General features: G+C 42.8%; 1 protein-coding gene across 3 annotated transcripts in view; it reads right to left on the bottom strand.

Annotated features, from left to right (window-relative positions):
- C6H18orf25 (chromosome 6 C18orf25 homolog) overlaps positions 1-16,989 on the bottom strand; it is a 61,559-nt gene that overhangs the window by 37,629 nt on the left and 6,941 nt on the right. For 2 of the 3 annotated variants that reach the window (XM_039544417.1, XM_039544419.1), the window contains exon 2: positions 3,382-4,188. In XM_039544417.1, the coding sequence (XP_039400351.1) occupies positions 3,382-4,102 (721 nt within the window). In that variant the 5' untranslated portion in view covers positions 4,103-4,188. Of the gene's footprint in view, positions 1-3,381; positions 4,189-8,500; positions 8,697-16,989 lie in introns of those variants that run through there. The other variant, XM_039544418.1, reaches the window with a different exon arrangement.

Here is a 16,989-nt window from a genome sequence, read left to right as displayed (position 1 = left end):
TGCGTAAAGGAACAACGTAAAATATTCAAGAATATTGCCTCTCAGAATGTACTTTTGTCATATATGCCACTAATCTAGTTATAATTGTAATGAAGTATTAGTAATGAATCCTCATCATAACACACTGCTATTCAGCCTTAGCTGAGAAGAGAAATAAGACTGCTAATATTTTAAATGAAAATTATTGGGTTTGCAGATTAGCAGTGACAATTGAAATTCTATTGCAAAATAGTTTGGTTCAGAAATCATGTGTTTGAGTGAAAGCAGAATAGCTAGTAAGATTGTTTGTTTATGGCATCATTATGCATTTACTGGGACATTTTTCTTCTTAATAATCATCCCAAACTCACTGCAAAAGCAATCATATTGTGGGGTTCAAAAATTACTTATAGCTTCACTCTTAAAATGAAAGATGTTCAGTGAAATCCTTTAGAATTAAAGACCCAATTGTATCCTATTAAGTACATCACTTTAATTTTCAAACTACTGTGGAAGCTAACAAACTCTTTTTTCCCCTATAACTGTAAAATAATTTTACATGTTCTGACAGAAGATGACAGCAGGAATATTTTACTCTTTTTTACTGCATCTCTACATATCTGTGCTAAGAAAAACACCTACAGCGAAGTTATAATCTTGGAGCATCTTTGCTGGCGTAGCTATTTTTCATGCTTATGCTAGACATGTCTGCAAAACAACATCTATGGTAAGCTGCTGAGCCAATTTTGAAACAACAACTCATTAGTGCAAGAGCATCCAAGCTTTATGACACTGAGTAGTACAGTGTCATAACTTATTTGCATGAAGAGGTACAGAATTTTTCAAAATAAGTGAACACATTTGCTCGTTCTTATATTTCCCTTGATAGCTGCACAGCAGTTTCTTGTTACTGAAGTTCAGGAGCAATTAAACCTGCAGTTTATCACCCTTTTATCACCAATAGGGGTAAATATTGCTGAACTTGGCCTTCAGGCTGCACTTTGGGCCGCCCTATATTAGTGTCTGAGTGGTCTTTCATTTTTAAAGTCTTTAGAGGGTCCTATTCACAACACAATTTCAACTCGCTATGCTCTCTCAATGCTCTCTATTAAGAGAAATAATTATGAGTTTAATATAACCAGTTCATCCAATTCGAAGAAGGATCAAGCAGAATAAATATTTATTTTAAGTAAAAGTAGTCATGCCAGATCATTAGTGAGCCACCTACAACGGGAGAGTTAGAAACTCAGGTCAAATTCAAGGCTCAAGTACACCTATTAAATCTATTAATTTTCACTAGCCCACAAAGAGCAATAGGATGCATTCTGGATCATCTCTCTCATGACCCTTTTCATTTAAAGGGTAACTGAAATGTGAAAGAATATATTCTAATCACTGCATCCAATTGGCAAGGATTCGTTAAAAACATGAAGTATGTCTTAAAAATCACTTAAAAAAAAAGAATAGTCAAAGAGAAACCCACTATTTAGTGTCAATCAGAACACATGGGCTATGAGAGAAGATATGCAGGTCAGTGCTGTCCTCTAGTGTTTTGTATGCTCACTCCTTGTGTCACACGTAAAATTAGGCCTTGATGCAATGTCCACTGAAGTCAACGAGAGAGTCCTTCCATTGATTTCAGTGGGCAAGGAATGCAAGCTCTTCAGGGCCAGGACTGAGGGCCAGATTTACAAAGGTATGTAGGCACCTAAAGATGCAACCAGGTGCCTAGTGAGGTTTTCAGAAATTCCTAGGCACCTAACTTCCATTGCAATCAATGAGAGCTAGGTGCCCAGGTGCTTCTGAAAACCCCACTAGGGCTTATCTGCAACTTTAGGCAGCTAAATACCTTTGAAAAGCTGGCCCTGGTCTATTTATTTGTTCTGAAGGACCTGATCCAAAGCCCACCGAAATCAACGGGAGTCTTCAATGGGTTCTAACTCAGGCCTCAAGTGCTGAGGATGCGCTAAAAAAAAAAAATTAATAATGAAACAAGTGACTGTCAAAGTTATCAGTTACGTTGTACTATTTTAATTGGTAAATATAGCTACTGAACCACTATTAAATAAACTTTTTTAAAAAAAACCCCAGAAAGAACAGAATTAACCACATAATTATGGAAGTCTGTGCCTTTCCCATATCTTCCAATGATAAACTGCATTTCCTGTGTTCAATCTACATCCTAGCAAAGAGATGCAGCCTTAGAGTATAAGCAAAATATCAGTTTTCAAACAGATAGACCAGCACCATTCACCATTATTAAAGTTGAAGCAGTTACAGCTATTTGTAAAATCATATGTAAATTCATCTTTAGATATTATATATACACACACACATTCATTTAGCTGTCAAAGTTATTAAGACTGCCATTTTCCTTACATCTTCCTTTAAACTACAGAAATATGCTGTTATTTAGCATGCAGTTTATCCCCCAAATATCCTCTTTAGTTAGCAGAAAGGGGGAAAAGGCAGATCCACCCAGAAAAGACTGGCAAACCAAAAAATTTATTTTAAAATTTTATTTTATTTTTTAAGGTTGCCATACGATGAAGGTTTTGAGGTATAGTATACTGGAAAAATAGTTCACACATAATCCTGACCATGGTATTTGCACCAATTAAATAACGAAGACTCACCAGACGAGAAACTTTAAGAACTTATCTTTCTTCTGCTATAAAAATCATGAGAATGCCCCAATAATTTGCTGCACCCAGCTTGTCAACATCGATATATCGGAGAATTCAGAAATATAAAAATTATAGATTAATATAACACAGAAGGATGGAACTGGCCTACTCCTAAAATTTTGAGACACCAGGAGTGGGGACAATTAGGGGTACGTATAAATAATTCTTATTTATGCCCTAAAGTAAGTGGCCAGCTGCAATTTGCATGAATGTAACTAACAAAAAGGTTAAGTAAACTTATAATTTGAAATGTAGAGCTGGAAAGCACAACGTAAGTGCAACACTGGAGAATTGGGCCTTATGGTAAAATGGGCAATAGATATGCCATGTTATTTCAAACACAGATGCAGAGGTGCTGTTGTAATATATTAAAGTGCGGTTGCCCACTTATAATAATGTATTGGCTAATTAGGCTATTATGATTATTACCGTCTAACCAGCACTGATAAGAGTTCATATAGGTTTACAAAGAAAAATGCGAAAATTCCAAGATTTAAGATGGTCCCTTCTACAATTTGCTGTTGTGCAAAAGCAAACTGAAAACCTCAGAACAGATTTTAAAATTTGCCATGTCTTGTTAATATACTGCAGTCTTCAAATTTACAGAGAGCTGCAGTTCTCCTGGTTTTTCTCAAGTGTCACTCATCTAATCTAGCATGACAGCTGAGAAACGATGTCAGGCGCTTTACAGTTCAGTTTAAAAAACATCCTCTACCTGGTATCTCTGCAGTGATTGTCTTGCTGCTCCCTGAAACCTCTTCATCTTCTGAGGAAGTCATGCTTGAGTCACAGGTCAGGTCACTATCACTGGTACTGCTGTCCTGCAGCAGGTTGTATTTCTTGCGAGCAGCTGCCTCCCGCTTCTGTCTTAATAACCGGATTCTTTCTTTGTGCTTTTGGCTCCGATGACCTTTTACCTTGGTGACTCGTCCATTCTGCTTATCACTAGACTGTCGATTTTTCTTGGCAGCCATAGTTGATGTTTCACTTTCAGACCTGGATCGTCTGGATTTTCTCCCAACTGCAGCCCCAGAAACTCCAGAAGGGTCTCCCTCTACAGGAGCTTCAGCCTGACAGGGCTCATTCTCTTCTGCGGAAGACAGCGTATCTGAATCAGCCAAATGCCCACTGGAAGAAGGGGAAAGCATGCAGTGATTAGAAGAGTCACTCTCATAAATTTGGCCTGCTGTTGGCTTATCACTCTCTGTAGAGGCTAACTGAGACTCCGAGGAGTCCCGTCTCAGTTCCATCAGTAAGCACGGCATTGAGGAGAGCACCACAGAATCTGCTACAATGGGCACACCATCTTTCTGAGCACACGTGTCTAGTTCTATAGGTCCATCTTCACCAGGAGCTTCCTCTTGTTTTTCAGAGAGTTTTGGTGAGACTTCTGAGTCAATGAGTTCTTCTACTTTTCCCATCGCCTCCATCTTCATTTCAGAGTTCCAAGCTCCTCCTTGTCTCACAGCATGGAGTCTAGAGGACTGGGAGAACTAGATTAGGTTTTCAACAGCAAAGCAACCTGCATAAGAACAAACAGTAATGACAATTTACTCAAATAGCAGAATCACTTCTACTTTTTTGGTCATGTCCACAATTTCACCCAGTGAGACCACTTCTTTATTCAGTTAAAGCTAGTATGGTGCATTACAATTTTGGCTGTGGTACTTTTCTTTAGCTTCTGCCTTTTCCTGGTTAACTCAGTCTGTTACACTGACATGCTTAACGCTTTCCCTTTCTTAATGAAAGATGGCACTATCATTGTACAAAATACACTTCAATCTGAGCTAGTTATCACAACAGATCAGAAATAAATATGACTGCAGTTTCTAAGCTCTTACTTTGGAAAGTTTAAATTAATACAATATAAGCAGATTTTGAACTTTTATCTAGAAGCAATGTTTAATACACTTTAAAGGAAATGTCAGTATTGGTAAAAAGTAACACATCGAAACTCAAAAAACCTGAAGCCCTCTACCTGGGGAGGCCACCTTTAGGGGTGACAACATAGTTCAGTTTCCATGCCAGTGGGAACCCAATGAGTGTTAGCAGTCCACTTCAAGCACCACTAAATCTGCTGAGGGACTGGTTAGTATCAGCCCAGAGAGAAGTGGCGTTGATGGTTCACTTACAGTGAAGTACTAACAATACTTCATACAATATTTAGGTGTTCCTTGAAGGTCTTGGATACGAGTATTGACCCATCCTGACCTGGTTTAGCTGATAAGATCGGTCAAGGGAACAGCATAAAATGGCACAGCTGCTGACAAGAAACATTTTCTATCCACACAAAGTTTCAATCCCATCTTTTACTTCACGTTATAGTTTGATAAACAGCACTGTTCCATCTTAAATGTTAAAATCAAGCTGTATAGAAAGCTAACTTATAGGTCCCCAACCATTGTAGTATCTGAGCACCTCCAAAGTATTATAAATAAAAATAGCATTAATTCTTTCACATTTATCATAGATCACCTTCCATCCACATTTTAATTTCAACTTCAACAAACCGTAAAACCGTACAAAAATCTTTCAATTATTATTCCCACTTATATGTAAATTAAAGGGGACAATCTGTTTAGACCTAAAAATTGGCATGTGCTAACAAGATAATTTAACAGTTACTACCGTCAACATTCATTATTTTAAAAAAAATATACAGTGTTATGTTCTAATTTGTGGGAGGGATTTTTAAAGGGAGGGCTTCTATTTCTGTAGGATCTAGAAAAAGACAATGAGTACTTGTATAACATAAGAATGGCCATACTGGGTCAGAACAAAGGTCCATCTAGCCTACTATCCTGTCTTCTGACAGTGGCCAATGCCAGGTGCTTCAGAAGGAATGAACAGAACAGGTATAATCATCAAGCGATCCATCCACTGTCACCCATTCCCAGCTTCTGGAAAACAGAGGCTAGGGACACCATCCCTGTCCATTCCCATAGGAAGAATGGTCTAATGGGTAAGGTGCTAATCTAGACTTGGGAGATCCAGGTTCAATTCCCTGCTCCATTACAGACTTCCTATGAGATGCTGGGTGCCTCTGTTCCTCTCTGTAAAATGGGAATAATAGTACTTCCTTACCTCAGAGGGTGCTGGAAAAAGCTCTAGATTATGTTACCAATCCCTTGAATCATCCTGAATCGAGGGTTTTTATTTTTTTTACATATATTTCACTGCTCCCTAAGTGCCATGATTGTCAGATGCTACAGTTATGGGGGGGTTATAAATGTACACCTCTACCTCAATACAATGCTGCCCTCGGGAGCGTTATATCGAACATGCTTTGACCCACTGGAGTGTGCAGCCCCTCGTCGTCCCGTCCCCCCCCCGGAGCACTGCTTTACCGTGTTATATCCGAATTCGTGTTACATCGGGTCGTGTTATATTGAGGTAGAGGTGTACTTCAGACAGATATCAGTGAAGGAAGGAAAGCTTAAATTGACAAAACTTTCACAGTGTTGTGCTGACATTTATTAATTGTATTGGCTACTTAAGCAAGGAAATAGACTTGCCATATTAGTGTTGGGCAACATGAAAAAACACCAGGATGACAAATCAAGGTTTACTAAATGAGAAAGTGGAAACTTCTAAGAGGAAATCACAATTACAAATGCTAAAGAAGAAAGCATGGTGATGTATATAGAGACAAAGCATTTTACAGTATTTAAATGAGCAAAACTAGTTTGAAACATAGAATATCAGAGTTGGAAGGGATCTCAGAAGGTCATCTAGTCCAACCCCCTGCTCAAAGCAGGACCAACCCCAACTAAATCATCCCAGACAGGGCTTCGTCAAGCCTGACCTTAAAAACCTCTAAGGATGGAGATTCCACCACCTCCCTAGGTAACCCATTCCAGTGCTTCACCACCCTCCTAGTGAAAAAGTTTATCCAACCTAAACCGCCCCCACTGCAACTTGAGACCATTTCTCCTTGTTCTATCATCTGCTACCACTGAGAACAGTCTAGATCCAGCCTCTTTGGAACCCTTTTTCAGGTAGTTGAAAGCAGCTATCAAATCCCCCCTCATTCTTCTCTTCTGCAGACTAAACAATCTCAGTTCCCTCAGCCTCGCCTCATAAGTCATGTGCTCCAGCCCCCTAATCATTTTTGTTGCCCTCTGCTGGACAAAATATGAGAAGGCCCTTCTGAAGTTGGTAATTTCCACAGAGAATTCTTATGGACAATATATAACTGCATAAGATCCACTTTCTCTGCCTCTTTTCAAATGTTACAGCATACATCAAAAAGAAAAAAAAAACTTAACTAGGAAAGTGAATATACTGAGATGTAAAAGCATTCTAATACTAAATACTTCCGTGCACTTCACTGTAATATACCTGTTATACAGATGGAAAAACAGAGGCACAGAGAGGTTAAGTGACTTGTCCTAGGTCAAACACAGGATATATTATACCAGGGAACGGATCCCATGACTTTGTCTACATTCAATTTTTTTAGTCTGTAATTCGCTATGGGTGCAGTTCTCTGTTGGTAGCACTGGTCAAAGCAGCAGAGTAGACAAGACTCATGTGGGCTCAGGCATTTTTAACCTTGAGTCCATCCAAGCTTGTCTACATTAATTTTCTCCAGTGCTATAACTGGATAAGCTATACCATATGGGAATTAAGGGTCCAAGAAAACTTTGTGGAAACAAAGTCCATGATTCCCTTTCCTTTTGAGCTAGGGAGTCAGAAGGCAAGCAGCATATGTCTGGGCCAGGGGAAGCTCTGGGAACTTGAGATTTACATAAGGTACAGAAGTCAACAGGGCAAATGGTCAATGATATTCAGCCGTCATGCTTCAGCTCTGTTGATACAGATGCCTGCTGCTTCTCCACTATTTACTTGCACATATGGTAATAAACTAAGTCCCAAAGCATGGTGGTGATTTTGTAATCGTGTTTATGGAAATTCTGGATTTCCATAACCTTCTTGAGCACCATAACCTTCCCTGTTTTCCTCTCACTGGGATAAAAGAAATATTATGTTCCTGGGGAAGATCTCAGGCAGAAATGTGAAAATTCTGCTGCCTGATCTTTGCAGGTGTATGTATATATTCTTCCACCTCTGCCCCTGAACTGAAGAGCATGAAGATTTTGATACCACTGTATCTCCACTAGACACCAGAAATCACACTACTACATGCCCCTTGCAGACTGGTGATTTTAAAGATTTCATTCTGAAATCAAGATCTGCACCCTGCTGCTTCACAGAAACAAAGATGCTCCAGCTAGAAGCATGAGGACTAGCGCCTTAGAGCACATCTTCACACACAGTACTGCAGTTGTGCCACTGCAGCGCTTAAGTGAAGATGCTCCTACACCAACAGGAGATATCCTCCCATCAGCATGGTTAACCTACATTCCTGAGAGGTGGTAGCTATGTCAATGGGAGAAGCTCTCCCATCAACATAGCGCTGCCTATACAGGGAGTTAGGTCAGCATAACTATGTCACTCAGGGGTGTGGATTTTTCACACCCCTGAGCGACATGGTTATAACGATATATGCCTGTAAGTCTAATGCCAGGTCTTCACTAAAGGCACTGAGATTGAAGAAAAAGCCACTCTCCCCAATCTTAATGTGGCATAAGGGTGGGCAAAGGACTCATGTCCCAGAGCCTTTTCAGCACCCAGAAACACCTTCAGGAAACATGCAACCTCATTTCCCCAAAGAGGACTAATGGAAGATGTACTGGCACAGGGAAAGGATACCAACAATTTCTCCTGGTGGCAGTACCTGTCCCTGCTAGCTGTGGCATGGAGTGAGGAGTAGCATTTAGTCAGTCACCTGTAATTGATAATTTATTAGACTCACTCTTGGATGTACCCACCTGGCCAAGAACAATGCACATTAGGTAGGCTGTGTGGGAAATATTTGTTCCGAGGAGCCAGTTCTGCAGTCTCCACATCTGTCAATCTTTTACTAATACTGAATTTTTTTAAAATAAAAGTGTCCCTTGTACATAGCAACCCTGAAAGAGATGTCTGCCAAGATTCAAAGTGTTCCCGTGCTGCAGGGAAGAACACACAGGGATGACAGTCTCTGCAAAAAACTAAGGAAAAACAAATCTTAAGAATTATTATTATTTTAGTTCCACTTGAGAAATATAAAGAGGAAAGAAAAGCAAAAAGGTTATGTTGAAATACTCCCACCCTTTCCTGGAAACATGTTACATAAGTTCTCAAGGTAACCTTAAGAGAAAGGCAAGCAGGCTACTTAAATCAGAAAACCACTGCACTGAAAACTAGTTTTGTGAAACGTCACAGGCTCAAATGGATATTTAGTTACACAATGCCCAAGAATTCCATTCAGCCAAAACAATTTTGTCCTTTTTCTTAGTGAACAAATGTTTGGTTTGAATGTTTGAAGATTAAGAAAACAGTTCTATAAAACAGCGCTATCAGATCCATGTAACACAAAGGACATTCTCCACCCAACAGTGCATGGAAAATGCAAATATGTAAAGACACCTAAATATCTAACATGATCTCTATGAAGGAAGTATTTTCACAGAAATCAACTCATGGGCTCATTTTGACTTCTACTTAAGCAATAAAAATGTATGCATTAATTTACACACTGTCAAATAGGGCACTTTTACTTGAATTACAGTGTATCTTGCAAACAATTCAGGCATTAATCCAGAAGGACTGCGAAACTCAAAGGTTCTGCCTCAATGCATCAACTGCAGGCATAGTAATACTAAGCATTTCTTCCTAACCTTTAATCAGGTTCTCTTAAAGAACTTCAGCAATCTACACCGCACAAGACCGCCATAATACCTGTATTACTGTTTCCATTTTACATATGGGTAAACAGAGGCACAAAAAGTTGTCCAAATACCACACCAAGGCAGTGACAGAATAAAGAATAAAACCAAGAGGCCTTGGTTCTCAGTCTACTGCTCTATTACTCCTGGGGGAAATCTGCACGACTGCATACATGCAGAATTCATGTCCCCTGCAGACTTCTTTGCTTCCCCACAGAAAAATGACTTTCTGATGGGGGAAGCAAAGGGAAGCTGCAAGAGCAGACGTGTGCCCTTCTCCAGCAGTGTGGGTGCACCATTTCGGGCACCTGGAGCAGCCAACAGAGAGGTAAATCACTGGTGGGGACTAGGAATACCTAGGCCAGTGGCTCCTACCCTGCATCGGGTTCAGCTGCTAGTCCCTGCTGGGTGGGGGGGAGACAGGATGTGCTCTTCCCCTGCAAGGAGTGGCCAGGGCCAGGTCAGACCAGACTCATCCCCAGAAACCTGGCTGAAGTAAGTTCTGCAGGCCTCCCACCTCCCACTTCCTGCCCCCATCATTCCTCAGCCATGGGGGAGGAGTACTGGACAGGGAGCTGCTCCCCCATCTCCCCAACCCCCATGCATCTGGATGCCCCCATACACAGATCCCCCCCACACCTAGAACCCATCCACCGAGCCCCCATCCAGCTGAGCCTCACCCCCTGCATCCAGAGCCCCTCTCCACTCAAATCCCCCCTTCTGAGCCCTACCCCCTGCACCCAGACCACGCCTGCTGAGCCCCCTGCACTCCAACCCTTACACCAATAAGCCCAAACCCCCCATACCTGGATCCCCCACAACAGGTCCCTCCCACCTCAACCCCCCAACCAGCTGCACCCAGAGCCCTACCCCACCAAGCCCCAAGAACCCAGATCCTGCTGCCGAGCCCCTCCCACCGAGCCCCATCCCCCAACATCCAGACTTCCCTGCTGAGGCCCAACCACCATCACCCAGATCCCTCTACAGAATCCCATTGCCTCTGCACCCAGCCACCCACACAGAATCCTCTCATCCCACACCAAGCCCCTCCACATTTGGATCCTGCCTGCCCACACCTGGTGTGCCTTGCATGGAGAGGTAGGGCCCCAGGGTGTTTCTGGGACAGGTCCGACCCTTGCGATGTGCCAGGGGCAGTCTCAGATGTGCCTGACTGAATGAGAGACTAGGGGTCTGCCAGACTCTGCATCATGGAGGCTCCCTAACAATCCCTGCCCAAAAAACCCTTGTTCCAGTCTTCTCCCACCTACACCCAATAACCTTTCAATTTAAAATATAGAATATCAGGGTTAGAAGGGACCTCAGGAGGTCATCTAGTCCAACCCCCTGCTCAAAGCAGGACCAATTCCCAAACAGATTTTTGCCCCAGATCCCTAAATGGCCCCCCTCTCATATTCAGGCTCCTTCCCAGCCATTACTTCCCTCTCCCTCAGCTACTCCATTACCCCTGAAACCCCCAAGTGGGAAGTACAGGTCACTGGCATAGGAGATCACCCTGCAGCTGTACTCCCCTGTCCCCTTTTATGCATGGAACTCCCTCCCTCCCCTTTAGTATCAATAGGCCACCCCCTCAATTCAAAACCCTTCTTCACTCCTTCCATGAAGCCCATCAATGATAATATAACACTGAATTCAAGTTTTATATAACTGTTCAATAATAAAAATATCTAAGTAACCAAAGGAAAACAAACAAAACTAAATCAATTCAAATGATCCTATCTCTGCTGGAAATACTAGCCTCCCTCAAGACAGGTGTACAAGTATGGATGTTTTCCTTCCCACCCACCACAGTCTGTCATTTTTATTGAGCTCTTGATCTGATTTACTCTGCAAGCTCCAAGACTATATCTTTTTATCTGCTCGTAGAAGGTTCCAGGCATATCCATATACATAAAACAGATGACTGCATGGTACTCAGTTTAACTCAAGATGGTGGAGTCACCTTTGCTTGAATTTGAAACCTGGGCTGCTCTAGAATATCTAGCCTTTTTCACACCACTATACCACCACCTTCTGGATATTGTACTACTTTATATAAATGGTCCTTTGAAAATACTCTCCTAAAGCTGATTCAATAGCACGCCATTCTACCTAAGAACATTTTTGGGGAGTGGACTTGGCTGTTTAACCAGTTAATTCATAACTAAGGCCCAGCAGCAATCCTAAAAGGTTAGACACCCCCACCCTTTCCAGCCAATATGGTTACAGAAACATGAGATGAAAGGATTAAACTAAAGCTCTGCTTCAACCAGTTTTGCATAAACAAATGAGGTTAAAAAATAAACTATTTCTATTAAGCCCTCAGATTGTGCATACAAACCATCCAAGACTCAGAAGAAAGGGTACGTTTGTGAAACACCTCTGCAGTCTTGAAAAAGACAGTCCTTTTCCAGCATGAGTAAGCAAGTACTTAGAGTAAAAAAAAAAAATCCTCTATTTAAAAATATTAATACAGGTGAACCTAAAAAAGGGAGAATATTAAAGAAAACTAGTCAAGACTGACCAGCCAAGATAATCCAAAACATACTTGTAGGACATGAGCCTGCACTCAGCACTCTATACAGCACTCACCAGCTGAAGGGGAACCAAGCAAAATCATTTTCCTTGCTAAAATAAATTCATGAGTTTAATATACAGGAGAAGAGGACAGAAGATAAGGTGTGTTAGCTTTGTTAAGTGTTTCCCTTCCACTATGCCTGGCTGTCCATATTCCATTGTTGTGAGTGGTCAGCATTTTCACATCTACAAGACTTCTTCCTTCCGAATTCAATATTCGAGAGACGGCTTTTTATAAACTGCTTGTTTCTAAAAATGGAGACAGAAGACACCAGATCCATCAAGGGACTCAGGTACCCTGCTGGCCAGTTGTATTTACAGCCCCAAGTTAAGTGCCCAGCCTCCCCCTGCATTTTATGGGGAGAGTTAGGTTCCTAAAAAAGAGATTCACAGAAGCCACCACGCTGAGTGGGGAGCTGCCTAAACTAACCAGTAAGAATTCCAAGGAGAGGTGCAGTGTCTAAGCACCATCCCTCAAAGGTAGCTAGGTGCCTAACTCTAGGCCAGAGGGAAACATCTACCTCTCTCGGGATTCACAGCCACAAAGCCCTTGCTCTCTCTCTCACACACACTCCTAACGGACATCTGCCCCACAATAGCTTGGGCATCTGCCCCATAAGAGCTAATAGCCCAGTAGTTAGAGCATTCACCAGGGTTGCACAAAACCCCTCAAACCACTGCTCTGCATAATTTGGAGCAGCTATTTGAACACACCTGGGTTCAGGTCTCTGCTCCAAATCAGGCAGAGCATGGATTCAAACTTGGATCCATCTATCATTGATAGCTCTTGTATGGAAATCTACAACACAGTATGATCAAATAGAACTGAAAGCTGCTGATAACATGTGGACAAGGGGGGATCCAGTAGATATAGTGTATTTAGATTTTCAGAAAGCCTTTGACAAGGTCCCTCACCAAAGGCTCTTAAGCAAAGTAAGCAGTCATGGGATAAGAAGGAAGGTTCTCTCGTGGATTGGTAACTGGTTAAAAGATGGCAAACAAAGGGTAGGAATAAATGGTCAGTTTTCAGAATAGAGAGAGGTAAATAGTGGTATCCCCCAGGGGTCTGTACTGGGCCCAGTCCTAGTCAACATATTCATAAATGATCTGGAAAAAGAGGTAAGCAGTGAAGTGGCAAAATTTGCAGATGCTACAAAACTACTCAAGATACTGTATATACTCGATCATAAGCCAGTTTGTTTAGAAGCCGACCCCCCCCGCCCCAAGGTAAATAAGTAAAAATGGAAAATTGTTATAACTCATTCATAAGCCGATCCTATAATTCAGGGGTCAGCAAACTTTGCCTCCTGGGCCATCAGGATAAGCTGCTGGTGAGCCGAGATGGTTTGTTTACCTCGAGCGTCCGCAGGCGTGGTAAACCTAAGTAAACAAAGTGTCCCAGCGCGACAGCTGCTTACCCTGATGGGCCAGGACAGCAACTGGTGGGGAAATTTTTGTGGGGGGAGAAGTTGGGAGTCAGGGGAGTAACGCCAGTGACCACCCGCTACATAACCCCACCCCTAGCCCAGGACCCCCAAACTCTCCCATCCCGTCCCACCTTACCTGGGGAGGATGTCTCTGGCCTGGCTGGATCTGCTCCAGCAGGCTGGGCAGCGCGGCCACAGCATGTTCCAGCAGGCTGGGTCAGGTGGCATGGCCGCAGCGTGCTCCAGCACCCGGGCAGCACGGCCACAGCCTGCTCTGGGGTGCGGGGCCAAGCGGCATGGCTGCAGCCTGCCAGCCCCAGAGCTGCAGCTGCTTCAGAGGCTGCGGGGAGAGCAGCGTGGCCAGAAGCGGAGAGACTCTGGCCCCACCTCTTCCCTTCTGGCTCTGCTGCCTCTCCTTGCTCCGTCTGTTGGGGAAAGGGGCTGTGTCCCACCTCTCCCTCTCTATACCCGTTCATAAGCCGACCCTCTTCTCTGGTGCTTCCCTTTTTTACTAATAAAATTTGACTTATAAACGAGTATATACGTAGTTAAGTCCCAGGCAGACTGTGAAGAGCTACAAAAGGATCTCTCAAAACTGGGTGACTGGGCAACAAAATGGCAGATGAAATTCAATGTTGATAAATGCAAAGTAATGCATACTGGAAAACATAATCCCAACTATACATATCAAATGATGGGGTCTAAATTAGCTGTTATCACTCAAGAAAGATACATTGGGGTCAGTGTGGATAATTCTCTGAGAACAAGTACTCAATGTGCAGCGGCAGTCAAAAAAACAAACAATGTTGGGAATCATTAAGAAACGGATAGATAATAAGACAGAAAATATCATATTGCCTCTATATAGATCCATAGTCAGCAGGTTTAAAACAAACAAAAAAGTATTTTTTCACACAACGCACAGTCAAACTGTAGAACTCCTTGCCAGAGGATGTTATGAAGGCCAAGACTATAACAGGGTTCAAAAAAGAACTAGATAAATTCATGGAGGATAGGTCCATCAGTGGCTATTAGCCAGGATGGGCAGGGATGGTGTTCCCTAGTCTCTATTTGCCAGCAGCTGGGAATGGATCACTGGATGATTATCTGTTCATTCCCTCTGAAGCACCTGGCATTGGCCACTGTCAGAAGACCAGATACTGGGCTAGATGGACCTTTGGTCCAACCCAGTATGGCCGTTCTTATAAATCCAGCAGGATGAATATATATACCCATCTGTAAAGTGAGTACAGGTGGTACCAGTGCCATATCTTCATCTGAAACCTGACTGAAGTGTCTAAGAACATTGGTAGAGATCAGCTGCTGCTGGACTATTCTCAGCACCACTTTCTTGATAATTTTGGGGCAAGAAGGAAGGTTGCTAGCTGGCTTGAGAACTATCTGATTACTGTGCAATTTAGGGTGGTCAGTAGATTGCCCACAATGAGAAACTTTGATAATATTGGTCAATAGAGGACCCAGCTACTCTCCAACAATCACAGGGGTAACAGGTCCATTTCATATAGATCACAGCATTCTATTTAAGAATACCCATTTGTACAATTGGGTCACATAGAAGACCATTTAATAATGGGACACTGACCACACTTGAGAACCCTAGACACTACGGTAACAAAATAATTTTGTTGATCCTTTCAAAAAAGGAGGCATGAGAGCTCTTATCAATGAGAGGGACTATGATCTGAAGCTGTCAACTGCAGTCTGGGTTGAGATATTGCAGATGGTGTGGGAGTGAAGATTCTTTTGACCGCTAGCACAGTTGCTCTATTTATGACTACATAAAATTTCTTGTGATGCTAATGGGAGTCCAAGAATATTTAGCACCAGTTGTATTATAATATTCTGCCCATCAGCTGATGTAGATAAGTAGTAAATTATGATAAGCTATGAGGACAAGGCAGGAGAGGAAGAATTTTAGAACTAAAGTTTTGCTGAATGATAGCAGATGATTGTTATGTTTGAACTACACACACTTTGGTTCCATAAATGGACAACATGCTCCTCAACTATTCTGGCTCAAGGAGGCCCTAGCATGCATGATCAAACCCACTCTCTCACCTCGAGCTGGTAGTAATAGCATCATGGATTGAATGGTAATATTGGTAACTCTAAATAAGAGGCATTTAAAATTAATAGTCACTAGCATAGGATTGTTCTCCTGAGTACTCTGATACCTGGCATTGATTATTTTTTGTTTTTGAAGAATAAGGTATTATTGAATTGGCAGTAGGGAAAAGATAGTTATATCAACCTCACACTGTAGGAAAAGAGTAGACAAGCTGGTGAACCTAGCATGTTTAGAGAACAAACACTATTCCCTTTAAACATTCACAATCAGACTAATGGACTTTAAGGTCAGAAGGGACCATCATGATCATCTAGTCCAGTGGTTTTCAAACTGCAGGTTGCAACCCAGCACTGCTGACCAGGCCGTTAAAAGTCCCATCAGCAGTGCTGCCCGGCTAAGGCAGGCTAGCCCCTACCTGTTCCAACACCACACTGTGCCCTGGAAGCAGCCAGCAGCAGGTCCAGCTCCTAGGCAGGGGGGGCCACGGGGCTCCATGCACTGCCCCTGCCCCAAGCACCGGCTCCACACTCCCATTGGCCAGTTCCCAGCCAATGAAAGCTGGGGGTCGGTACCTGCGCGCGAGAGCCACGCGGAGCTGCTTGCATGCCTCCGCTTAGGAGCCAGACCTGCTGCTGGCCACTTCCAGGGCACAGCACAGTTCGCTGTGCCAGGACAGGCAGGAAGCCTGCCTTAGGACCCCTGCTATGCTGCTGACCAGGAACCACTGGAGGTAAGCCAGCGCCCCAAATCTTCACTCCAAACTCCTCATCCCCAGCCCCACCCAGACAGCTGCACCCTCAGCCCAAAACCCTGACCCCATCCCACATCCCAACCCTCTGCCCTGACCCTCCCAAACCCAGAGCCACCTCATTCATCCCAAACTCCTCATTCCCCACCCCAGAGCCTGCACCCCCCAGCCCATTATTAATAATTTTACCATTAGCCTCCACATTTTTATTATAGAAGAGAATAAACAATTACAATACTTCCTCTACTTTTCCTCTTAAAGTGAAATAGTGCTAGTGAAAGGTGCTACCTGGACAGCCTGGAGACTGGGTTTGCTACAGGCATTGTCAGTGTCCCCATGCTAGCCTGCAGTGTGCTTGACCTGACTCGCCTCTCAAATATTGTAATTTTGATATTAAATACTTCTCTTTTATCAAATGTTAAAGTCAGTCATAGCATGTTTTTTTCCCCAAAAGGCCAGTTTCTGCTTCACTAAGGACAAAGAAAAGTCGTCTCTTTGCAGCTATTTTGCTGAATTCCTCTAGTCTCGTCAAAGGTGCCTGACTGGCTACAAGTGGTAACGGAGGCAACCTATTAGATCTAGTCCATCTAACAGCAATGGCATTATATATTCAATAGGTGACTCACAACATCTCTTTAGGTTACAAGTTTATCCAAAATGCCTTATACTGAAAATCAACATGCATATTGTTTGTACTGAACCTGTAGTATTA

Source organism: Mauremys reevesii, linkage group 6, assembly GCF_016161935.1.
Source record: "Mauremys reevesii isolate NIE-2019 linkage group 6, ASM1616193v1, whole genome shotgun sequence".
NCBI classification, from domain to species: domain Eukaryota; kingdom Metazoa; phylum Chordata; order Testudines; family Geoemydidae; genus Mauremys; species Mauremys reevesii.
Note: the sequence above shows the minus strand (reverse complement) of the source record. Positions and strands in the feature narration are given on the sequence as shown.